Source organism: Mercenaria mercenaria, chromosome 2, assembly GCF_021730395.1.
Source record: "Mercenaria mercenaria strain notata chromosome 2, MADL_Memer_1, whole genome shotgun sequence".
Classification (NCBI taxonomy): domain Eukaryota; kingdom Metazoa; phylum Mollusca; class Bivalvia; order Venerida; family Veneridae; genus Mercenaria; species Mercenaria mercenaria.
In genome coordinates this window covers 108,989,040-109,016,305 of record NC_069362.1, presented here as the reverse complement: position 1 = coordinate 109,016,305, position 27,266 = coordinate 108,989,040, and the positions used below count along the sequence as shown (strand labels likewise).

The following is a 27,266-nucleotide window of genomic DNA, read 5'->3' as shown; positions in this document are numbered from 1 at the left end:
ATTACAGTTTATTATTTTAAAATAGATTGTGTGGTTTCTAAAACAAAGAAATTTCAGTATACTTTAAAACACTTTGGAACGGGAAAACCCCTGATGTAACTTAAATAACCCCTTTTTTAAAAGTGGTATATTCATTTTTTTTTTCTGCACTATAAGTACTTTGTTAAAATTATAATAAATTTCTTATTTGTAGGCGATAGCATGCAGAACTCAAAGTGAAAAGATTTTTTTCAAGATAGATGAACCCGACTCCATGCATTTTAAATTAAATTAGGTGTTAATAAAAGAGCTCTTGTTATTTAACCCTTGTTTTTTTGGCTTTGGGGTCAAAAGTTGGAATTACTGTTCACAGACAAAATGTATTCAATTTATTTTTTTTTTTTTTTAAAAAAACACCCCTTTTTTGGGATACTTCAAAGTTTCCAATGTTTTTCTAAAAGCTTCCTTATGTGTTTTGAATTTTTAAAAAAAATTTCCATTCAGAAAATTGTATTTGCCCTTCCCCCTTGGCAACTGTATTTAAATTTTAAGTTATACCTCCAATTGAAAAGAAATTTAGCCAGATCAAAAAAAAAAAAAGATGTTTTCATGCTAACCCATCCAATTCATTTTCACATGAATGATTTCAAAATTAAACATTAGAAATTGTGCATAATAGGTCTAAAGGCATCTAGTTATAAACAATTATTCAAAAAAATTCCCAATCAATTTTGGGGAACCCAAAAAATTTTTGGGGTTTTAAAACAGTCAGTTTAAAACCCAAAACCTTGTAATAAATAGATTTAAAAAGTTACCTTTAAAAAATTGCTTTATCATTTTTTTTTTAAAAATTTATAACAGGGGTAATCTTTGACACTCGGTTTTTTTGATGGAAATATTTGGTATACTTTATTTTGGGTTTATTGTGAAAAAATTCACAACTTTTTTAATCACTCCCGAACCCCATTTTTCCCGATTGAATCCATTGCCCCAAGGGGTTTGGGGAAAGGCAGTTTCCCTTTTTAAAGTGAGGCCCGCAAGGGGGTTTGGGGGACCGTTTTTGCCTTTGGTATGACGCAGCCAGGGATCGAACCCACAACCCCCCCACTCGAAGCGGGCGCTTACACAGGGTTTTGGTTCTTTTTATTGTAATTTTTATATTTTTTTAGAATCAAGCAACCGTTTTCAAAGGCATTAAAAAATATGTTGAATTTTAGAAAATTGGTCGTCAAAATACCCATTTGCTGAATTTCGGGACTTGTAATGCTATGTTCCCGAAGTTAAGTAATTTTTTTTGATTTGAAAGTCCTGTTTCAGCATGTTGGACTACACCAAGCCCCTCATGGGTCATACAGAGATCATGGAACTGTTACTGGAGAACGGAGCCTCCGTCAACTTGAAAGATAATAAAGGTGAGAGTTGCAAGAAGAGTTGCCAAACATCCAGATTCAATGTAACAAAATTTAGTTTGGAGACCAGTCTAAAAAATGCCAGCATCTGATTGGTTGTTTCTCAGTGCACTTTTGAAATTGACCAATGGCAAGGCTGCATTTTGAGACTGGTCTCCAAACTGACTTTAATTACTCAGAATCTTGCGAGTATGATTTGAATTGGTAGTTATTTCTGTAGGATTTTATTGTTAGCTTTAAAAAACTTTGTTTTTTTTGATAAAATCGATCTCTGTATCCTTTTCTAGAAGATTTGTTTCCGTTTTCATGTTTTTACTAAAAAGCATGTTTCAAATTTTTATCTTTTAGGAGACTGTGAAGAAGTTTTACAACTTGTATAATTTATCACAAAATTGGGATCTTTCTGTGGTATCCATTACATATAATAAGAGTAGACCCTATAGAGAAAGAAAGCCATTTCCCTTTTAATGTTTATGTAAAGCAAAAAAAACTTCTGGGTCCCTTTTTAAAGTTTTTGTATACACAGCGTAACTAACCCAGACCCCTTCCCCCCGGGGAGTTGAGGCGGTTCCTACAAGCATATGACCAAATTAAAAATAATTCTGATTTTATTGTTCAGTATGTAGCAATTTTTGAGTCAATTACAAATTTTTTGAAAATTTTAAAGATGATGCTAGCAGTTAAGGGCAAGGATGGGAATATCTCCATTAACCTAGTAGAAATTTAATTGGTCAAAACAGAGGGGCTGTATTTCTATCTAAAAATGGCAGTCCCGGGGCACTTAAAAAATAATTTCGAAAATACTGGGATTTACAAAAGACAGTAGATAGGGTTAATTTTTTTTATTGGATTTTCCAAAGTCTTGGTTTGACCTCACTTTATTTCGTTTTCAAAATTTTTAATGCCCCTTAATTTATTTAAGGTGTGCTCATCCCTTTTAAAATGGATTTTTGACCAGGGGAATGATGGAAATGGGAAAAAAAACAGATTTACTCAATTTTACATTTTTCAATAATTGTTTCAAAAGAATGCATTTAAAATTTAGGGGCCTGTTGGGGTCAAAATGATTTTGCCTTTTCACCCCGTGCAGAAAAATCACTGCTCACTCCGTGCAGGTGCTCTATGGTCTGCACAACGCTATTTCAGTGAACACCCCCCGGACTACCCCAATTGAAGGATGGACCCGTTTTTTAGAATTTTGCGAGGGAAAGGGTTAAATTTGGGTACATTTTTCAAAAACATGATTAGGTAAACTTGGGAGAGCAGTGATGGTTATGCAAAGGGGGACTTTGAGGGGAGGTTGTGGGTTCAAGCCATGGCAGGGTCTTGACAGCTTTAATTTGGGTTTAATGTATTAAAAGGTGTTAATGATGGATGACCCCTTTGGGTTTATTCAAAAATGTGTACATTTGCATTGCAAGAGCTCAGAAAGAAAAAGTGAACCCTTTTTAAAAAAAATTTAATATGATTGGGCATTTTAGTTTAGCACGATAATGGGTATTGACTTGTCTCACCATTCAGTCTGATTAAATAATTCAAACAGTAGTATTGTATTTTCTATAGTTGTAGAATGATAAAAGTTGAAAGGTCATTAAAAGAATTTACAGTTCGTCTTAAGACTTGCCTGTTAGTGCCATATTTGGAGTTGTGTTCTATTATACATATTAATGATATCTGTGACCACTAAATGAAGAGATAAGTTGTAATTAAATATTTGAGTATGCTACAATCAGATATGTCAGAAAGTCATTACTTTGTACTGTTATACTCTGTAAGAATGAAGAAGTTTATATAACAGAAGAATGAATTGGAAATGAATGTGTTATGTAAAAATGTAAAAATGTTAGCTCTGGATGAGACCAGATAATCAGATACCACCCCTTGATCGATGTATAGTATTAACCCTAACCCTGCTAAATTTCTAGAATAAACTTGTCCATCTTTCAATTTGGACAATACCATTAACTGTTAAAAGGGGTGCTTACCAAAAAGATACTGACCGAATGGCAAACAGTGCAGATCATAATCAGACTGCACAGATGTGTCAAGATCGACACTGGTCGCAAAGGCAGAATAGTGTCCAGCACGAGAAGGGTTAAAACACCATTATGTTAGCAAAGCACCACTATAATATACAGAGAAGCTTCACATGATGTCAAGACAACAAAATCATGGAACAAATTGAAATAAAATTGTTTCAGGGTGACAATGCATATTAAGCTGGGTACTCACAGGAATTGTTCAATGATGATAAAAGAAATTTTATGGTCTAGGAATTACTTTTTGGCTATTGTTACATGTTTTTGCAACCAGTTTTATTACTTGAGCATAACAGGGTTGTTGAAAGGCAATGAAAAATTACTTTGAATGATGAGTGTTCATCGGGTTATAATTAATTATTATTCTGCTCATCAGGATATTGGTGCCAGAGATACAGTTGGGGTATTCGGTAAGCCTTTTTTCTCTGATGGCACCAGGTAATAGGCCTCCTGCTATGGTAATTAGCTCAAGTGGATAAGCTGTGCTTGTTATTTTTTACCTGTCAGAGCCAATAACTGTATCTGTCTATAAACATGTATCTTTGCAAGTTAGTCCAACATTTTTACAAGTTATGTTATGATCTCAAAAGTTGAACAGATAGTTGGGCCAAAGAAAATCAAGGGTCATGGAGACCAGCATTCAAGTCAGCTTTCACAGAAGTTTGAACCTGGACTTTCAATTTAGCAGTCATATGCTGTAACCTTTAAACTTCTGTGATGAGAAGAATCTGTTCTCCTATGAAAACACTTGATAATTAAAGATATTTATGGCATTTATGTATACGTATGGTTAAAGCCACATGCAGAAAAATTCAGTGCATTTTTATTCCTATAACCAGATACACTACCTGTGTACAAACTTCCCGGTATCATGGCTTTTTAATTTTCAAGAATTACTGAAGAATTTTTGTTTGTATTGTTTTTGCCAAAATATTTTTTTTTGAGCTTTTGGCATTATATCTCACCTGTTTTAGGCTCTTGCTTGCCTGTGCCGAGTAGGAAGACAGTACAATGCTTTGATGTTTTTACGGTTAAAATTATGAAAAAGGAAAAATTTTGTATTTCTTCATAAATCAAAATCATTTGTTATATAAATGGTATTGATGAAAGACAAGTTAATGTTACGCGAAGGATGTAATGTTGATACTGCGTGTGGATATATGTCAATTAAGAAACTTAATGCTGAGGGTAGATATACAATCTTGGTCATTTATCTTGAATTTCATTGACCCTTATAAAAGTTATGGTTGTAAATAGAATCAGATGAAGATTTAGTGACTGTTTTGACAGCCATGCTCTAATTGTCTACCTCCACACCTGGGGGCATTGTAGTAAATCAAAACAATAGGATAAACTTCTGTTTGAAGCCAACAATTACCAATGAATACAAAATGTTCATTCACTGTATATTAGTATTTTGTATGTTGGTGGGCCACACTCTCTCAGTATTTTCCTCATAGAACATTTTATAGAAATTCATGAATCTTGGCAGTGACTTTTATTATGTTCCTTGTCCAAATTCCCTCAAACTGCATTGTTGTACATACTGAAATGCCACCTAAGATGAAAATAAAAAAAATCTTCAAAAGCATTGTCAGACTGGTCTAATTTACAAATGAGCCTTGCCATGAGAAAGCCAACATAGTGGGTTTGCGACCAGCATGGATCCAGACCATCCTGCGCATCCGCGCAGTCTGGTCAGGATCCATGCTGTACTGTATCAATACCTATTGCAATTATAGAAACCGTTAGCAAACAGCATGGATCCTGACCAGACTGCGCAGATGCGCAGGCAGGTCTGGATCCATGCTGGTCGCAAACCCACTATGTTTGTTTTCTCATGGCGCAGCTCACATGGCCCAAAGGTGCATGGTCTCTGCTCAGAATTTATTTTTGTTAACTAATAACTATACTGGTAACTATTGATTTAAAGAAGAAAAAAATGAATGAATGTATAATAAATGTTACCAAATGTATGATAACGTTCCTGTTTAGTTGTTTTAATGATGGATGGACATCTTAAAGGTAGGGAGGATAATGTAATTAGACAAGCACTGCCTTTAACTTCACTGCTAATTGGTGTGTAATTAATGAACATAAAAACATGTTGCCCTTTAGCTATAAATGTTCAAACTTAAACATGTTTGTAGTTATTCGGAAGTTGCTTGTTTCATCTCTGGTTCATGTTGAGCTCAGAATTAAAAATTTGAGAAAGAAAATATCTGAACGTTTTGCTTTCACTTTTAAATGAGGTTTAAGTGGTTAAGTGTAAGTTTTAAAGTAAAAGTTAAATTGACTAGAAATGAGTTGAAACACTGATTTATCTTAGGCTATCTTTATGTACTGGTTAATAGATATGTTGTTTATTACCATGGTTCCAAATTGAATCAAGTTCTAATGTGTCTTGTATCACATCTTTCAAGTCTTTTTTTCTGTTCTTTCAAGCTGATGCCTGTATATTTCTTCTTTAGTAAAAGCCTATCAGTTAAATGTTTATAAACAGAAAGGGGGCCTCCGTGGCCAAGGGGTTACGGTCGCTGACTTCAAATCACTTGCCCCTCATCGATGTGGGTTCGAGCCTCACTCGGGGCGTCGAATTCTTCATGTGAGGAAGCCATCCGGCTGGCTTACGGAAGTTCTGTGATTCTACCCAGGTGCCTGCTCGTGATGAAATAATGCACGGATGGGCACCTGGGGTCTTCCCCCCACCATCAAAAGCTGGAAAGTCGCCATATGACCTATAATTGTGTCGGTGCGACGTTAAACCCAGCGTAAAAAAAAAAGACTTAAGAAAATTCAACCGTGCACCTTACTGCTACAATCTGTGGTGGGGGCCTCTGTGGCTGAGTGTTTAAGGTTGCTGACTTTGATTGCTTGGTTCTCATCAGTGTGGGTTTGAAACCTTCCTTGAGATGTGGAACTCTTAATGTGAGGAAGTTATTCAGCTGGCTTTTGGAGGATCGGTCAGGTTCTACCTAGGATCATGCCTGTACTGGAAAACAATGCTTGGAGGGAACCTGTACCATCAAAAGTGTGTCACCATAAGATCTAAATTGCAGGAGCTTCTTTAGTTATTGAAGTAGAAGGTGGAAGTTTCAGTGTAAAGAGGAGTGGTTAGGGTCTGGGGGTCCTTCCACTTAGACCTTTATTTGCTATGTACAGGAAAATTAGTTGGCTCCTCATACAACTATAGCTGGGCGAAATCCCTGTCCACGGAAACCCCAGAAATTGTGTTAGCATGACTCTTAAAGTTAAAACCCCATGAAAACCGAAAGGAAAAACAGTCATTGGTGAATAGGTGGATAGTTAAATTCTTTGTCTAGGTGACTCTTTATCAAAAGGTGATCATCCTTCAGCTGGTGGGGAAGTTGAATACTGGCATGTTAGAAATTATAGAAAATTAAAAGGAAGATCTAGACTATGCACAAAATCCTATGTACAAACAACGTATGATATTACATAATGGAAATGATGTAATTAACTATTGATACCATCAAATCATTCATCAGTATTAATGCAAATTGATTTTGGGCCAGATGACACTATTGAAAATGATGAGTAAAATATGATATTGGATAGGATGGTGATCTGATATGGTGTGACAGCCTGACCATATATCACCAGACTAACACATATATATAATAATATAGTGTGGGACAACATAGATCACAGCTGTCACGGCACACATGTTATTGACTTCATCATACAGAAATAGTGTAGATTTAGACTGAGTCAGTGTCAGATATGTTTCTATTTCTTTCATATTTGCAATAATAATTGCCATGATTCATAATATTATGTGTCTCCTTCACATTTAAGTTTCTATGAAATTTAGCTTCGACTTGTATGGCATAGTTTCTGTGAAATAAACTTTAATAAACTTGAATTGCATGGTTTTGTGAAATTTATCTTAAACTTGATTTGCATATTTGCCATGACTCATAATATTATGTCTCCTTCACATTTAAGTTTCTGTGAAATTTAGATTTAACTTATATTGCATAAAAGAAATTATAGTGTCTGTGAAATTAACTTTGATCAACTTGAATTAGATGGATTGTGTGAAATTTAACTTAACTTGAATTGCATAATTTCTGTGAATTGCAAGTATCTAGCTAAGGACATTAACTTTGTATCTCTGGAAAACATTTTGTTTGAAAGCATAAAGCATTTTCATGAAGTCCTAAAGGAATTGGACTATGCGATTGAAATGAAACATTGTATTTTAATATTTTACGATAAAAAATGTATCCAGTCAAAATAAAGCAAATAACTGTTTACTTTATAAAGAGTGAATTAAGGTCCTTGCATGCCAGTAAGCTGCTACAATGAATTCCAATGAATTTGATCGTTAAGCACATCATAATGCAAACTGTACAGATTGAGTAGATTTGCTTTCTGTTCTCAGGGTGCAAAAAAAAGTTATTATCTACTGAAGTCTTAATACAATTTTATGCAGAACATAAAATTACACCAAGAAAAAAGATCATCTCTCAGATTGTGCGAAATTGCAAGGAAAGAGAGAAGACTGATTCACAGCTCCCTGATGGGCAATGATAAGGTGATATGTGAAGATTTCCATGTTGTTTAGAGATTGCGCAATAACCATTCTGTGCATTTATTATGATAGATTATTCGCTTAAACAACTTGCCTTAGATTAAATCAGTAGGAGTCTAATTATTTTGCCAGGTTTCATGCCAGTTTCAATTGCTGATGTTTAACGGGTGGAAAATATTTTTAATATTTTTATATGATAAGTGAATAGCTGTCTTGCGGTTTGTTACAAAATGAATTACATTGCCCGCAGTGAAATCTGCATGTTATTGAAAATTTTATTATAAGGAAAAGTTTTAACAAGAGATATTACAAATTATAATTCAGATCAGGTGTAAAACTTTAGCTGTAATATGGATTTGCCATTCAGTCATTACAAGATAAATAGTTCATTTACAATAATTTGTTTAACTTGAATATCGTTGCATATTTTGCAGACAGGTATTGTGTTTGTATTGATGGGTTCAATGCTTTTTTTCAGCAGTATTTCATGTATATATTATTGTCATCAATTATGGTTGTTTTCTTACAGAAACTGGCAACTTGAATCAAAGTTCCAGGATGATTGTCTGTAGACGTACTGTAAAACGTAACTTTAATATAAACCTGACTGACGCCCTCTTAGACTAGAATCTCTGCCTGGTGAGATAGAGCAGACTGTATTCTTATTAGGGATGGGAACGAATACTGAAATCAATATTCGAATATTCGGTTTGCCATATTCGAATATATTCGAATATTCGGTTAGTTTTAATGGAAGCTTTAAATTCTTATTAAGTGATTGGCATATACACAACGTATTCATTTGTTTAAAGCGTGGATCATCGTAAATAAGGCCAAAAAAATGTTTGTTTCGGGTAACCCGATCCTACATAGGGAAACCCGCCGATCCTAGCGTTTTACTTCACGATTCTGTCAGTATAATCATGAACATATTTAACTAATTCAGTGTTTTAGCTTCAAAATGATACAAAAAATCAAAACGATTATAATTTAGACCGTCGCAATTTTATCTAAAAATAGCAGGTCGTCCCATTTAAACACGTGACGCGCTGTTGTATTACCGCCGCCATTTTGAAAAATTTCAATCGGCGTGTAAAAATCGTCGTGTAAAATGCAAGTAAGGCAGACTTAAAAGCTCCTTCAACATGAACTTGTGCATAAATTATACGTTTTTCTTGATTTTATTATTAACTACTTCAAAATTTAATTCGAATACGGCCGATTGCGGGTGAAAACCGATTCTGCGGATGGCCTGAAACGTCGTACAAAATATTGTGAAAAGATCGACAATATCTACACGTTTGATATTGTTTTCGAAAAAAAAAATTCTACAACTTGTTGCATAAAACAGGCGCCAATAAAAATGAACAAAAGATAAAAAGATATCACATTTACGCCTAACACAAACTGTTAATCCGTAGCGATGACCCCAGGTAATTATGCATTGCAATTTTCTTGTTAATTGGACATCTTTTGACATGCATCTGACACATTGACGCCTGTTGCAAACTGTTAATAAGTAACGATGGCCCCTGTCAGTTATGCATTGCTATTTTCTTGTTAATTGGACATCTTTTGATACGTGATAAACTAACATGACATGGTTTTATTCTGTAAAATTAGCATGCTCATATTGTCCAAAATCAATGATACTTATTTTGAAAAAAAAAATACAATAATTTACGAATATTCGAATTTGATTTTCATATTCGAATATTCGACTGATTTTCGAATATTCGAATATTCGAACATTCGTTCCCATCCCTAATTCTTATATAAATGAAAACGTAATCATTATTATACAAAATTCATACAGAATTTACCAGTACAACATACTGCCGCTGAGAGATCTACACAAAGATACTGCCAGCAATAGGGCCAGTACTTACACAAGCTTATACTGCAATCATTTGAGGGAGAGCTTGCAGTAGAAGCAGACCTTACACAAGCTTGTACTGACATCGTTAGAGGGAGAGCTTGCAGTACAAGCAGACCTTACACAAGCCTGTACTGACATCGTTAGAGTGAGAGCTTGCAGTAGAAGTAGACCTTACAAAAGCTTGTTCTGACATCATTAGAGGGAGAGCTTGCAGCAGAAGCAGACCTTACACAAGCTTGTACTGACATCGTTAGAGGGAGAGCTTGCAGCAGAAGCAGACCTTACACAAGCTTGTAATGACATCGTTAGAGGGAGAGCTTGCAGCAGAAGCAGACCTTACAAAAGCTTGTACTGACATCGTTAGAGGGAGGGCTTGCAGCAGAAGCAGACCTTACACAAGCTTGTACTGACATCGTTAGAGGGAAAGCTTGCAGTACAAGCAGACCTTACACAAGCTTGTACTGACATCGTTAGAGGGAGAGCTTGCAGCAGAAGCAGACCTTACACAAACTTTATACTGACATCGTTAGAGGGAGAGCTTGCAGCAGAAGCAGACCTTACACAAGCTTGTAATGACATCGTTAGAGGGAGAGCTTGCAGCAGAAGCAGACCTTACAAAAGCTTGTACTGACATCGTTAGAGGGAGAGCTTGCAGCAGAAGCAGACCTTACACAAGCTTGTACTGACATCGTTAGAGGGAAAGCTTGCAGTACAAGCAGACCTTACACAAGCTTGTACTGACATCGTTAGAGGGAGAGCTTGCAGCAGAAGCAGTCCTTTCACAAGCTTGTACTGACATCGTTAGAGGGAGAGCTTGCAGCAGAAGCAGACCTTACACAAGCTTGTAATGACATCGATAGAGGGAGAGCTTGCAGCAGAAGCAGACCTTACACAAGCTTGTACTGACATCGTTAGAGGGAGAGCTTGCAGCAGAAGCAGACCTTACACAAGCTTGTACTGACATCGTTAGAGGGAGAGCTTGCAGCAGAAGCAGACCTTACACAAGCTTGTAATGACATCGATAGAGGGAGAGCTTGCAGCAGAAGCAGACCTTACACAAGCTTGTAATGACATCGATAGAGGGAGAGCTTGCAGCAGAAGCAGACCTTACACAAGCTTGTACTGACATCGTTAGAGGGAGAGCTTGCAGCAGAAGCAGACCTTACACAAGCTTGTAATGACATCGTTAGAGGGAGAGCTTGCAGCAGAAGCAGACCTTACACAAGCTTGTACTGACATCGTTAGAGGGAGAGCTTGCAGCAGAAGCAGACCTTACACAAGCTTGTACTGACATCGTTAGAGTGAGAGCTTGCAGCAGAAGTAGACCTTACAAAAGCTTGTTCTGACATCGTTAGAGGGAGAGCTTGCAGCAGAAGCAGACCTTACACAAGCTTGTACTGACATCGTTAGAGGGAGAGCTTGCAGCAGAAGCAGACCTTACACAAGCTTTATACTGACATCGTTAGAGGGAGAGCTTGCAGCAGAAGCAGACCTTACACAAGCTTGTAATGACATCGTTAGAGGGAGAGCTTGCAGCAGAAGCAGACCTTACACAAGCTTGTACTGACATCGTTAGAGGGAGAGCTTGCAGTACAAGCAGACCTTACACAAGCTTGTAGTGACATCGTTAGAGGGGGAGCTTGCAGCAGAAGCAGACCTTACAAAAGCTTGTAATGACATCGATAGAGGGAGAGCTTGCAGCAGAAGCAGACCTTACACAAGCTTGTACTGACATCGTTAGAGGGAGAGCTTGCAGCAGAAGCAGACCTTACACAAGCTTGTACTGACATCGTTAGAGGGAGAGCTTGCAGCAGAAGCAGACCTAACAAAAGCTTGTAATGACATCGTTAGAGGGAGAGCTTGCAGCAGAAGCAGACCTTACACAAGCTTGTACTGACATCGTTAGAGGGAGAGCTTGCAGCAGAAGCAGACCTTACACAAGCTTTATACTGACATTGTTAGAGGGAGAGCTTGCAGCAGAAGCAGACCTTACACAAGTTTGTACTGACATCGTTAGAGGGAGAGCTTGCAATACAAGCATACCTTACACAAGCTTGTACTGACATCGTTAGAGGGAGAGCTTGCAGCAGAAGCAGACCTTACACAAGCTTGTACTGACATCGTTAGAGGGAGAGCTTGCAGCAGAAGCAGACCTTACACAAGCTTATACTGACATCGTTAGAGGGAGAGCTTGCAGCAGAAGCAGACCTTACACAAGCTAGTACTGACAATGTAGAGGGAGAGCTTGCAGCAGAAGCAGACCTTTCACAAGCTTGTTGCAGCAGAAGCAGACCTTTCACAAGCTTGTACTGACATCGTTAGAGGGAGAGCTTGCAGCAGTAGCAGACCTTACAGTACTGACATCGTTAGAGGGAGAGCTTGCAGCAGAAGCAGACCTTACACAAGCTTGTACTGACATCGTTAGAGGGAGAGCTTGCAGCAGAAGCAGACCTTTCACAAGCTTGTACTGACAATGTTAGAGGGAGAGCTTGCAGCAGAAGCAGACCTTACACAAGCTTGTACTGACATCGTTAGAGGGAGAGCTTGCAGCAGAAGCAGACCTTACACAAGCTTTTACTGACATCACATCGTTAGAGGGAGAGCTTGCAGTACAAGCAGACCTTACACAAGCTTGTACTGACATCATTAGAGGGAGAGTTTGCAGCAGAAGCAGACCTTACACAAGCTTGTACTGACATCGTTAGAGGGAGAGCTTGCAGCAGTAGCAGACCTTACAGTACTAACATCGTTAGAGGGAGAGCTTGCAGCAGAAGCAGACCTTACACAAGCTTGTACTGACATCGTTAGAGGGAGAGCTTGCAGCAGAAGCAGACCTTACACAAGCTTGTACCGACATCGTTAGAGAGAGAGCTTGCAGTACAAGCAGACCTTACACAAGCTTGTACTGACATCGTTAGAGGTAGAGCTTGCAGCACAAGCAGACCTTACACAAGCTTGTACTGACATTGTTAGAGGGAGAGCTTGCAGTACAAGCAGACCTTACACAAGCTTTATACTGACATCGTTAGAGGGAGAGCTTTTAGTAGAAGCAGACCTTTTACAAGCTTGTACTGACATCGTTAGAGGGAGAGCTTGTAGTAGAAACAGACCTTACACAAGCTTGTACTGACATCGTTAGAGGGAGAGCTTGCAGCAGAAGCAGACCTTACACAAGCTTGTACTGTACTGACATCGTTATAGGGAGAGCTTGCAGCAGAAGCAGACCTTACACAAGCTTGTACTGACATCGTTAGAGGGAGAGCTTGTAGTAGAAGCAGACCTTACACAAGCTTGTACTGACATCGTTAGAGGGAGAGCTTGCAGCAGAAGCAGACCTTACACAAGCTTGTACTGACATCGTTAGAGGGAGAGCTTGCAGCAGAAGCAGAGTTTGTACTGACATCGTTAGAGGGAAAGCTTGCAGCAGAAGCAGACCTTACACAAGCTTGTACTGACATCGTTAGAGGGAAAGCTTGCAGGAGATGCAGACCTTACACAAGCTTGTACTGACATCGTTAGAGGGAGAGCTTGCAGCAGAAGCAGACCTTACAAAAGCTTGTACTGACATCGTTAGAGGGAAAGCTTGCAGCAGAAGCAGACCTTACACAAGCTTGTACTGACATCGTTAGAGGGAAAGCTTGCAGCAGAAGTAGACCTTACACAAGCCTGTACTGACATCGTTAGAGGGAAAGCTTGCAGCAGAAGTAGACCTTACACAAGCCTGTACTGACATCGTTAGAGGGAAAGCTTGCAGCAGAAGCAGACCTTACACAAGCCTGTACTGACATCGTTAGAGGGAGAGTTTGCAGTACAAGCAGACCTTACACAAGCTTGTACTAACATCGTTAGAGGGAGAGCTTGCAGCAGAAGCAGACCTTACACAAGCTTGTACTGACATCGTTAGAGGGAGAGCTTGCAGCAGAAGCAGACCTTACACAAGCTTGTACTGACATCGTTAGAGGGAGAGCTTGCAGCAGAAGCAGACCTTACACAAGCTTGTACTGACATCATTAGAGGGAGAGCTTGCAGTACAAGCAGACCTTACACAAGCTTGTACTGACATCGTTAGAGGGAGAGTTTGCAGTACAAGCATACCTTACACAAGCTTGTACTGACATCGTTAGAGGGAGAGCTTGCAGCAGAAGCAGACCTTACACAAGCTTGTACTGACATCGTTAGAGGGAGAGCTTGCAGCACAAGCAGACCTTACACAAGCTTGTACTGACATCATTGGAGGGAGAGCTTGCAGCAAAAGCAGAGTTTGTACTGACATCGTTAGAGGGAGAACTTGCAGCAGAAGCAGACCTTACACAAGCAGATGGTGACAGTAGATACATTCATTTGGCCTACCACAATTTCAGAAGAGAACATTTCGCACTGAATGGTTTGCACAATTAAAATATTTTTAATTTAGATTTACTACAAGAGTTCATTAAGTGTGGTCAGGTAAGGAAGATTTAAAAGAAATTTTATGAGAAGACTAGTGGTAAAGTTCACACCTGGTCAAGATGACTGTGCAAATGTTTAAGTTTTATTGAAATTACAGATTGCATTTTACACTTGTCTGCATGTGGGCAGGATGGACAATATTCAGTTTTAATAGCATTGTGGACACTCTACTATACCAGACAGGATTTTAGTACACATATTGTGTGCTCAGAGCAAATAAAGGACACCCCAAAGCGTGAAATAGTGCCATATATGTCCGTTTATAGGGATTATATGGTTATGAGATGGTCTTTGGTACGTACATGTGGTATTAGGTTTTAGTTGATGTCATTGTTTGTTGACCCATTTGAAATGTTAGCAGCGGTGTTTGAGTACGTTAGATATATTTACCATAATAATGTCCTGTACAGTGGGTTACTAGACAGTCTTGCTTCATTTATTGTGGACAGATTGTACCAGTCCTGTCCAGTCACTGCCTGGTAAATCCTATAAAATTCTTTCAGATGGCTATCTTTTTCATGAACTTTTGTAGACTATAATAATAATTACATTTTTCTAATTAATATTGTACTAGTTTGCTTATTACGTTTTCTGTTGGTTGCTTATTTTATTATGCTTTAATAAAACCTTTATCCAGCAAAGGGATAGACTTTTATCATTGAAGTATTATCATTATATAAATCTTTAAAATCATTTTTTTGTGTTAGAAAATAACCTTAAGAAATTTATATTGATGATTCATGAGGTTAAATTTAAATAATTTCAAGTGGTCAGTTAAGCGGTCTTTATCCAAATCAACGATCTTGTTTAATTGTTTATTGATCTAACATTATGGTATAAAAACATTTTTTCAGGGATTGATCGGATTACGCCTCTAATATTATGCCCTCGTAAACTGTTGTATTCAAGGGAAGTGTTAAAATAAATGTTTAAGCAAGTTAAAGTGTATGTAAAAAGTCCCTTCATACTTGGTTTTTATCGGGCCAAAGATCAGAATTTTAATCCTGTATAGGACTTCATGTTTGAACGGCTGCTTCTTACGTTACAGAGCCTTTTGACTTATTTTTACCAATTTTCATAGTTCAAAAATGCTTGTAATTTTATGCTTAATTTTTCAAGATAATAATCTGCAGAATTGTGTTGTTCAAGAAACACTACTTTTGTCACTAACACAGGGCTATAACTAAAAGGGAGGTGATCACAAACAGTGGATTTGATAATACTTTCTGCTGTGTTGATTGAAATATATTAACTAGTTATAAATGTCACAGATAACTATATGAAATAAGCCGAAATAATGCAAAACACAGTATTTATGATCATAGTCCAGCTTGTATGTAGCAACATTCATTTGATTGACAAAGACCTTTTTTCACTGCTTCTGCTTCAGCAAAAGAGTTTTTACCTCCACTTGCAGGCAGAAAACTCTTTCTGGAGAAGAAATGTATGGGTATTTAGGTGGTAGGTGTTAGAGGGAGTAAGGACAGAAAAAATTGACCGGTAACACCTAGAACACAAATTTTTTCCGTACAGTTATATTATCACCTCCAACATCTTGTACGGTTTCTCTGCAATTACCTGTTCCAGCATGTGATTTCAGCTTAATCTGGCCTTTAATCATAATGGTTGTCCATAGCAACTGGAACATACTGAAATCTTATACAGAGATTATATTGCTAAACTCAAAATTGTCTTTTACTGCAATTTGATAACATACAGGGTTTCAGGAAAATGTAGGGAAAATATTGCAATTTATTCAAAGATCAGCTCTCAGGGTTTTGATATTGTTGATGTTGAAGGTTTATTAGAAGACAGTACCGTTGTGGATATATGATAGATTTACATGGCTTTCATCTGACAAATTCTAGTATCTGTACCAGAAGAGATAAGGTACCTGATCCAGTTGGTGAAAATGAATGCATTTTCTGTCCTCCCTATCTCATAAATTTCAGATTTTGTATTGATGAAACAAAACGTTCCATCTGTTACATTTGCTATATGGGAATTTCTGCACCAGATGGGACATGAGTGAGTTTTCAAATTTTATTAGGAAAGTGTTTTTCTTCCTGTATTTTCCTCTGGGGGAATCAAGACATAAAGTTTGTCTGTTTCATTTTTTGTATCATTACCAACAATTATTTCTTGCTTCAGTGATTTAATGATGATAAGTTTTGTAAATGTTTCAAATGAAATCAAACATATTTAAAACATATCACTTGGAAAGGAAGCATATGGCCAATTTAATGAGATTTATGCCATGAAAACACATTATTAATGGGGGAGTAAAAAGTTAACAAGATGTTCGCTGTCAAAACCATCCGACTTTCTTTAAAAGTACATTCCCAAGGGTTGTGCAATATGGTTTCACTGTCATTCTATAACTATGAGTTACAGCCATTTAATATATAAATAAAGAAGCAGATAGACTAGTTTGACAGTGAGCCCTCAAATTAATGTAATTTACTGTTTATTTAATTGTAATTATTATATCTAATATAATGGAATTTACTTTTGTGCTTCATAAATCTTTTAAGGGGCAACCATGGCAGAGTGGTTGAGATTGCTGACTTCAGATCACTTACCTCTGCCTATGTTGGCTAGAGCCTCTCTCGAGGTGTAGAATTCTATATGTGATGAGGCCACCATGCTTGGTCACAGATTCAGAATGTTGATAGTTCTACACAGGTGCCTGCCTGTGATGAAATTAAATGCCAGGAGGGGCACCTGGGGTCTTCTTCCTCCATGAAAAACTGGAAAGTGGCTGTATATCCACTCCTATAATTTCGTCGGTGTGATTTTAAACCCAACAAATACAAATATTCATATATCTTTTAAATGATCATCTTTATGATTTGGTATAACAGAAAGGCTTCCTATCTTTCCAGGAATGATTCCACTGCACTATGCTGCCTGGCAGGGAAAGTCTGAGCCCGTGCATATCTTACTACACTGGAAGTCGCCAAGCAACGAGCAAGCCCTGGGTGGGGAAACACCTCTCCATTTAGCTTGTCAACATGGCCATTTTGATGTGGTAAGTTATATTAGGGTGAGGTAGAGTATGCGATAGAGTGTGTTTTATGCCTTGAGTCTTCATTTACTTATAATGTCAGGACAGCTATTATCACTAATCTCAGTGCTGCTTTTGGCAAAACTTTTGAAGTGTCTGAGGTTATACATACATTTGGATTAGTAAATGGCCTCATTTTCTTGTGCAAGATCAGTTCTTGACTTTAGGCCTGAGTTATTTTGTTTTGAGGCATGCCATGTTAAATCAGGACTGGTATGACAAGCCTAGGGCATAAAGTCTTAGTTTTTAAATTCAAGGGGACTTACTAATTGACAATTTATTGACATTGGGTACCCCAAACAGCAGTACCCTTGTCATAGAATAGATGTAGTGTCGTACCTTGCCTTACTGAGTGCATCACCTGCCTAAAGCTTGGACACTGAACTATTTCATTTATCATTCATCTACCAAATTAGGCATTAAATTAGTCAATAATTATTTCCGTTTATGCTCAATAAATGCGCATAGTAATGCCCCGAATAGCCACGGTCAATTCAGTGATCAATATTTTTCCCTAACAAATGTTTGTCTCATGTAATTAAACACCTTAATTACGATACTAGCCCAGTTTAGGGGGGTCAATATACTTGTTTGTTCATGTTGATTGACAGTTTTATTTTGTCAGTCAGCAAAATTTATTTACATTGGCCCTGTACAAAGAAACATTGCATTCTTCTGTTTCTGTTTTGATAACTGTTGCTGTATATACGATTATTTTTGGCAGAGTTTTATTGTAACTTAACATTCTTGAAAAAAATAATCTACACACGTACAACATTGACATCTTTTAACTGCAAGAAAAGTAATGAATTTAATGTCCTATGATCTCCTTGTTCACATGTGTTTAATTAGATTTATTTCAGAAATTGGAATGATTATGCACCCCCTTGTACCTGCATCATCATCATCATCATTCATCACCATTATTTTTATCATCATCAGGATCACCACCATCCATTATCATCATAACTTCTTAATTATTTTCTGTTGTGTGTTTGTTTTTATGGAAAAAAACAAAACTTCCAGGAGCAAGGTTATAATACATGTGTAAAGGCTTGGAGACCAATCTCAGAATACAGCCAAGCCATTGGTCAGTTTCAAAAATATGTGTTCAGAGATGACCAATCAGATTCTTTATTATGAAACTGGTCTTCAAACTATTATTTCCTTTAAGTCAAACATTTTGTAAACCAATATTTCTTAGAGATTGATATTGCAAACCAGATGTAACGTCAATAGTTTACCCTAAACTGAAAGAAAAAATAAATATGTACTGTATAGTTGTTAGAGAAAAGACAGTTATGTATCTAAGTCATCATCTGGGACAGAAATTAATTAAACTAAATACTGGAAGTTGAAATTGTGTGCAGCGACTGTCATCAAAATTTTGCCTTTTCAAAAATATTTGAAAAATTCATATGAAAATATGCTATTTATCAATGATTGACTAGATCAGTTTATGACTGACTGAGCCTATTTAATGGCGGTTTAAAATTATCTATTTGTTAAGGTGAAAATCTGGTCCCTTTTGATGTATTGATACATAGTTTAAAGGACAAATTTTATCTCTTTAAATATGCACATTGAAATAAGAAATATAGTGGAATGTGCCAAAGTTTGCAGCTGATGTTTTTGAATGGTGTATTTTGAGGTTCTGTACAATGTTGGCAGAAACTAGTAAAGTAGTTAATGAATCATTTGACAAATTGTTAAGTAACTAGGAGCTAAAATGACTGTGTGAAGAGGTATTATACAGTATAAATTTGGTTTGCTATGGGTTTAATACTTCTTTAAGCAGTTTTACTTGACTGTGAACCATTACCATAAGTAAATGATGGCTTTCCCTTAATTTATTAAACATAATGTATATCGGGCATATTGTCGTCTGTGAAACCATGATGGAGAACATTAAATTTTGTTTGGACAAGGAATTCACTACTCTTTGGCTCTATCTACTGCCTTAATTAATAAGGAACAAGGTGGGCCGATAGGGTAACTACGGTAAATTATTCCAGCTAGTCTTGTTACTATGTCCCAGATTTTTTTATACTACATTAAAACAGATTTTGGGTATGTTGGGTCAAGTTTGATGTTAAAGATTATCTGATTGGCTGATGGTAATTTTAGATTACGACAATACAATGTTTCAGTATCTATATAATTGTCAATTATTTCTAGGTCACACAGGTACACAAAAACGTATCGATACTTTGTACGTCTTTGTAGTAGAATGAATAATGAACAGGTTTTAAAAATTTGTCATTCGGGAAACCTGATCGTACCTCTACAATTTTTTGTTAATATTAAAAATTGAAGATTGTGAGATTTGATCGATAACTTGAGATATTTGTTGTATTTGATATATAACGACAGAAACTTGATCGTCAAATTAAACGTGGTCGGTATTTAAGTAAGACTCCTCCTATTGTAACAGTACACGTCCAATTTTGAATGGACTACTCTGACATCGATCATTTAAAACTATACCATTGATAGTGTGACGACCACACAGAGAATAAAAGAAGATTAAAAAAAAAATTTCAGATCTATGTAATTTTGATACTTTTATAAGATTGTTGTACTCACATTTAAACAACATTTAATGACATTTTTTACTTTTTGTATATTCTGGTAGAGAATTATTTAAGGAACAAAAAGACCAATTACATAGAGTTAGATTCCTATTTGAAATGTATATTTTATTATTTTTATAAAATTTTGTAATTACTCCCCTTTAATATGGAAGTATATAAAAAGCTGGGTATTTCTTTTTATTTCGATACAATGTCTAGTTTTACATTTGCATTTGATAGACATATCAACTATTGAACAATCTGAACCAAAATGCAAGTTTAAAAGCTGTGTGTAGCTTCTGAATTCATTTATTTCCAATCTATCTTGGTTGCGCAACCAAGATAAGCAATGGGAGGTAATAATAATTTTTCAAACTTGCGTTTCTAATGAATTCCATCTAAATACATAATTTTTAATGCAAATATTTTACAAATATATTACAATATGTCTAATATTTATACATTTCCTTAGGCAAAGTATGTTTATCAAATTTATACTTATGATAAAATAACTCTATCTTGGTTGGGCAACCAGGATAGGAAAATGAAATTTTAAAAATACCTCCAGTGAAAATCTTATTTGTATTAAGTGTTAAGTGAACATAAATGAGTGTAAATGATCAGATGCTAAAGTTTCGAACAAATCCGTTACATGGCCAAAATCTGATTATCCACCTTTAAGTGAAATTAGTCATTAACTATTTTTACTTTTACGCTTTTTTTTCTGTATATCTAGCGAAATCATTGTACACTAAATTTGTAATTTAATGCTATCTGTGGTTTATATATGATACAAAATAAATACATTGTAGTTCTATTTGAGTAACCAGATTAGTTCACGTCTGCTTACAAATCATAAACGATTAATATAATTACTTCTACATGTTTTATCCTCTTAAAAAGAAAGGTGAAATGATCTGGTTCTGATTTGTACGCATTAACCTTAAAAGTGTGTTATTTTCATAGGAGCATTATATTTGCCAACTGTTCTGTCAATTTTTGTATACTGGTTTGCTTTACCAAGTACTTTGGTTCAAAAATTATAGCTTCTTGGTATTTCATGGTAGTAAGCACTGGAATTTTCACTGACTAGCTGTTCCAATAGCTTTGGTTTAGAGATTAGCTTGTGAAAATAATCTCTAAGTCATGTGACCACCCATGGAGCAACAATTTGAAAAAACACTTAATCTTTTTACTGTTGAAATATTGTATTAGTTTTTTTGTAAAGTTTATTAAAATTCTATGATAAATTATGACAATTTCAAGGAGATATGGCAAATATTGTGTGAGCATTACATCATAGATGCAATAAAAAATGATAAAGTTTGATTTGTGATACACAGTTTGTATTGAAATGTTTGATTAGCCATTCTTTTAAGATTATAAATTTAAAGGGTTCACTCTATTTTCTGTCCACCCACATTCCAATTAGTGCATTCTTGCATCTTTTCCTAAGAGATGAGGGTTAAAATAATTACTGTCAATTAAAATATAATTATCTCTCTTCACATCGAAACAATGAAATCAAGCATTGTCGTTTGATGTCTCCTATTGATGTATCTTCTTTGAAGATGACCCCCTTAAGGCAGACGTGGCCTTGTTTACATCAGTCTTAAAAGATGTAAAGGACATGTTACTAGAAAACTAAATAGTAATCCCTCGGGCAGTCGAGTTTAGTTATAAGATGAATGATTTAGCAATGAATCCTAAATGTATCATTGTACATGTAAGATTTTGTTCTTTTGATGATACAGTGCTCTATATTTTTGCAATTTGTCTGTATGTGTACTGAATTTATTCTGTATGTTGTTGTTCGTCAGTTCTTTAAAGGCGTACGCTAGAATTCCCTGTATATGAGATGGGTGAAATTTTTCCCAATAACAGAATTTCTTCAAACTTTGGATATTTATGGACAATCATCTAAGAAATAAAATTATGCAATAAAAATTACCCGTATTGAAAAAAGTTATCTGCCCTTAAAAATGTCATTTTTGGGGGAAATGAGGGGAAATTTCGCCCCAAATTCTAGCATACGTCCTTAAGGGAAGTTCTGCCAATCAACTTTAAACTGTTTATCGACAAGTTCTCATGCTTTTATAAGATATATGGAGCCATTTGCAATATTCAAACCTAGGACAGCTTTGTTGGATCCTTTGAACCACTTTGAACCACTCCACCCGAACCTCTCGACTTTCCCAATTTAGATGTATTCTCAGTTTGATGATTATTATAAAAAAGATTTGATAGATTCGCAACAAAAAAATCTGGTCAAAAAGCTCATATGGGTAGTAATAATCTATCTAGGAAATTTTAAATGTATAGTTATAGAATGATTTCATTCAGGCAATTGTAAAAATCAAATTATTTTATCCTTAATGTCAATACAATGTCATGTTTCATTTCTAAACCACTTGACCTGTGAATATCTCAATCAGGCTTTCGAATTGAAAAATTTAGAAGTGAAATTTCTTTAAATGTTTTTAAATGAATGATAGGCCTGAGTCAAGTAGTATATATAAACCATTAAAGTTGAGAATTGTTATTTTTTGTTGACATTTCACTGATATCACAGCCTTTCATGAGAAGTACTTCCACTGTGTCGGAAGTCAGGCTTTAAATAGTTTTGAAGTGCTGGTCACTTTAAGGTCATCAATATTTAGTGTGTTGAAGTGTTGAGTTATTTTATTGTAAGACATTATAATGAAAAAAAAATGTGTAATCCAAATATATGAGAACTTCGTTCACACTTTCTTTTTTCACAGAAATTTATTATAACTGTTGTTTTTTTTTCAAATGGCCTTTTATAGAAATTTGTTATAACTTTTTTTTTTCAAATGGCCTTTCATAGAAATTTGTTATAACTTTTTCTTTTTCAAATGGCCTTTCATAGAAATTTGTTATAACTTCTTTAGCTCACCTGAGCCAAAGGCTCAGGGTGATCTGTTGTGATCACTCAACGTCCGGCATCCGTCGTCCGTTAACTTTTACTTTAAACGACATCTCCTCATAAACCGCTAGGCCGATTTCATCCAAACTTCACAGGAATGTTCCTTGGGTGAAGCTCTACAAAATTTTTTCAAAGAATTGAATTCCATGCAGAACTCTGGTTGCCATGGCAACCGAAAGGAAAAACTTAAAAAATCTTCTTCTCAAAAACCAGAAGCCCTAGAGCTTAGATATTTAGTGTGAAGCATTGCCTAGTAGATCCCTACCAATTTTGTTCAAATCATGACCCCGGGGTCAAAATTGTCCCTGCCTAAGGGGTCACTTGATTTTACATAGGAAAATCTTCAAAATTTTTCTAAAAAAAACCCAGAAGGCCTAGATCTTAGATGTTTGACATGTAGCATTGCCTAATATTTTCTACAAAATTTGTTCAAATCATGACCCCGCCCCATGGGGTTACTTGATTGTACTTCTCAAAAACCAGAAGCCCTAGAGCTTAGATATTTGGTGTGAAGCATTGCCTAGTGGACCCCTACCAAGTTTGTTCAAATCATGACCCCGGGGTCAAAATTGACCCCGCCCAAGGGGTCACTTGATTTTACCTAGGAAAATCTTAAAAAATCTTCTTCTCAAAAACCAGAAGCATTAGGGCTTAGATATTTGACATGTAGCATTGCCTAGTGGACCTCTACTAAAGTTGTTCAAATCATGACCCCGGGGTCATAATTGACACCGCTCCAGGGGTCACTTGATTTTACATAGGAAAATCTTCAAATTTTTTCTAAAAATAAACCCAGAAGGCTTAGATCTTAGATGTTTGGCATGTAACATTGCCTAATAATTTCTACAAAATTTATTCAAATCATGACCCCTGGGGTCAAATTGACCCCGCCCCATGGGGTTACTTGATTGTACATAGAAAAATCTTCAAAATTTTCTAAAAATAAAGTAGAAGGCCTAGAGCTTAGATATTTGACATGTAGCATTGCCTAGTGGACCTCTACAAAATTTGTTCTAATCTTGACCCCCCCAGGGTCAAATTGACCGAGCCCCAGGGGTTACTTGATTGTACATAGGGAAATCTTTATAAATTTGCTAAAAATAAACCAGAAGGCCTAGATCTTAGATATTTGATATGTAACATTGCCTAGTAGACTTCTACAAACTTAGTTCAAATCATGACCCCCAGGGTAAAATTGGCCCCGCCCCAGGGGTTACTTGATTGTACATCGGAAAATCTTCCAAATAAATTCTAAAAATCATCAGTTTGACATTTGAAACATGTAGCTCATATTACTCAGGTGAGCGATCCAGGGTCATCATAACCCTCTTGTTTATCAAATGGCCTTTGCTATTAAGTTTTTGACCTTCATTTTTTTAATAGTAACTATAAATTAACATTGAAAATTAAAAAAACAACAGTGATTTCAAAAAGGAGTGAATCGATGATTGAAATCTACAGTCTACCAGTTTTACAAATGTGTAATACCAGACTATCAATTTTCACTTAAGTTTGTATTTCCTTAAGTTTTATAACATGAAAATTGATATTTAGTTCCCCTTCTCTTCACTCCATGTAAAAACAATTATATTTCAAGCTGGCAGCTGTACGTAGGAAAGAGATGAGCTCTCGTATGCGCTCTGTACATTTTCATGGAACCGTTGGTTTAAGCTTAGTAGTAAGAGCTGGAGACACGAGTTGAGAGGTTTTCAGTTCAATTCCTGAACAAAGGGAAAGTACTCAGTGACAGTTTGAAGTAGGCGATGTGTTTCAAGGCATTTCGTCACCATTGTAGATCCATGTGGGGAAGTTGTCCTGTTACTTCTTAAACAAAGTTTCAGGTTGAATGAACCCAAGTTAACTAAAATGAGCCGTGCCATGAGAAAATCAACATAGTGGCTTTGTGGCCAGCATGGATCCAGACCAGTCTGCGCATCCGCGCAGTCTGGTCAGGATCCATGCTGTTCGCTGTCAAAGCCAATTGCCATTAGAGAAACTGTTAGCGAACAGCATGGATCCTGACCAGACTGCGCGGATGCGCAGGCTGGTCTGGATCCATGCTGGTCATAAAGCCACTATGTTGATTTTCTCATGGCACGGCTCATTTCAGTAAACTTGGGGTCATTCAACCTGAAACTTTGTTTAAGAAGTAACAGGACAACTTCCCCACATGGATCTACAATGGTGACGAAATGCCTTGAAATGGCGCGGCTCAAATACTGTTAACAATGATGTTTCAGCCATATCAAACAATCTTACAAATATTTTTATCATAAGTATAGTTTAGATTGTTATTGCTGTTTTGTAGAAGTTACATTAAGTTAGATATTTTTTATGACCTGCTTAAATGTTATAAAAAAGGAAGACTGTGTGATATTTTAGTGATGTATCACAATGTAAGCAGTGCTGTGTATCCATCCTGAAATTATATGGTTCAGTATATTAGGTAAAGAATGTGTTACACCATTATAAACAAAGTATGACACTGTATACAGATTAAAGGTTCAGCCCAGTGTCATGTTTTCCTAGGGTGTTATAATCTAGGTAATGTGGTTGACCATTAAGTGTCAGTAAAGGCCGATCATGACACATGGGTTATCATGCCTCAGTTGTGAAATATAGAGACACATAATTATTGGTGCGAGACTTTGTTGGTTTTAGAAATATTGACCTAATATGAGATAGTCTTCAAACAATTAGCCGGTGTTTGGTCCGTAACATTGTGATGACCAAGACATGGAGGTTAAATGAGGGTAATTTATGATCTGAAATCTCAAAAAATAGATTACGGCTTTAAATCATTAACTCAATCCAGCCATGATGAAAAGTTGCAATTTTTCATTTTTTTAAAACAAATTGTGTCATTCAGTAGATTCTTCTTTTGTTTATTGTTCATATACAAACTTTTTCTTCCATGATTGCAATGGAAGAATATTTAAAGCTTCTTGGAACAGGCAGTACTGATGTCATATCAGGACAGCTGTCTAGAAAAGGTTTATTAAATTGTATCAATTGTCAATGATTCATCAAAAAAAATACATATATCCCATTATGATACTGTACTGTAATTTATACATGAACTGTCAGTTACATCTTTTATATGAGCCATGCCATGAGAAAACCAACATAGTGGGTTTGCGACCAGCATGGATCCAGACCAGCCTGCGCATCTGCGCAGTCTGGTCAGGATCCATGCTGTTCGCTTTCAAAGACTATTGTTATTAGAGAAACCATTAGCAAACAGCATGGATCCTGACCAGACTGCGCGGATGCGCAGGCTGGTCTGGATCCATGCTGGTCGCAAACCCACTATGTTGGTTTTCTCATGGTATGGCTCATTTGATTTTCCGCCATTATTATTAATTTAACATCATCATTTAAGACTGATGTTAACTTTTTTCTTTTCATTAAGTAAACTTTGTTTTTACGATTCGGTCAAATTTCGTTGCAAAGTCCCGGCCGGGTTGAACTTTTTCAGCTTAGAAATGTATGTAATTGTCATTCCGATTACAAATAATGACAGGACACGGCTAAAGCATTCCGCCAGTTTTTATGCAGGAACTATGTTATTAAATTATTTTGGAATTTGCACAATTTGTTACAAAACATAGAGGATAATGATTTCACCCATTATTAAATGGTTCACTAGATCGTGTCAAAATTGATAGAAGTCTTGGCATTACAAGTATTAACAGCTGCAATTTGGCTGCATTTCTCATATCATTATCTCTTTTCCTGGCTGAATCATTCACATCTCTCCTATCTACAAATCATTATCCTGAACATTGTTGTAACTTGTGCAAGGGAGTTAAATCAGAATATTCATAACTGTTGTGATTGTGCAAGTTGTTTCCCCTTCCCCTTAATCATTATCAAGGGGGAATATACTGTTTTTGCTCTATTGCTATGGATTGTTTTAAGTTATTGCCCATCCTTTGTAATTCAGAATGAAATAACTATAATTTTTGTCTTGTTGCAGGAAAAGAGCAGCATAGATGTATCAGATGCCTGTCCTGTTAATACAAAGTCATTTAACGGATGTGCTGGCTGATCTTGGTCTGCACTGGTCACAAAACCAGGCAAAATCACTTGCCGCCAGCAGGCTAAAGGTTAATATGCTCAAAATGATTTTATGCTAGTTGCTACTGTATATTTTCAGACAAACCTTCTGCTGTTACACCAGGCCAGTCCTATAACACTGAACAAGGACAAGAAATCACCTCTAGATCTTGCTTGTGAATTTGGCAGATACAGGGTAAGCTCTTCCTTATTAAACAATATAATATTTAATAATTATATTAATGTTAGAATGGGGAGAAATAAATTTATATCTTGAATAAACGCATTAACTTAAATTTCTTGCTTC

General features: G+C 36.2%; 1 protein-coding gene across 1 annotated transcript in view; it reads left to right on the top strand.

The window, feature by feature from the left end:
* The first annotated feature begins 1,297 nt into the window (after positions 1-1,297).
* The window catches only part of LOC123564876 (signal peptide, CUB and EGF-like domain-containing protein 1), a 104,452-nt gene continuing 78,483 nt past the window's right edge, over positions 1,298-27,266 (top strand). The window contains exons 1-3 of the mRNA XM_053527738.1: positions 1,298-1,391; positions 17,199-17,344; positions 27,060-27,155. Of these exons, the coding sequence (XP_053383713.1) occupies positions 1,298-1,391; positions 17,199-17,344; positions 27,060-27,155 (336 nt within the window). The remainder of the gene's footprint in view (positions 1,392-17,198; positions 17,345-27,059; positions 27,156-27,266) is intronic.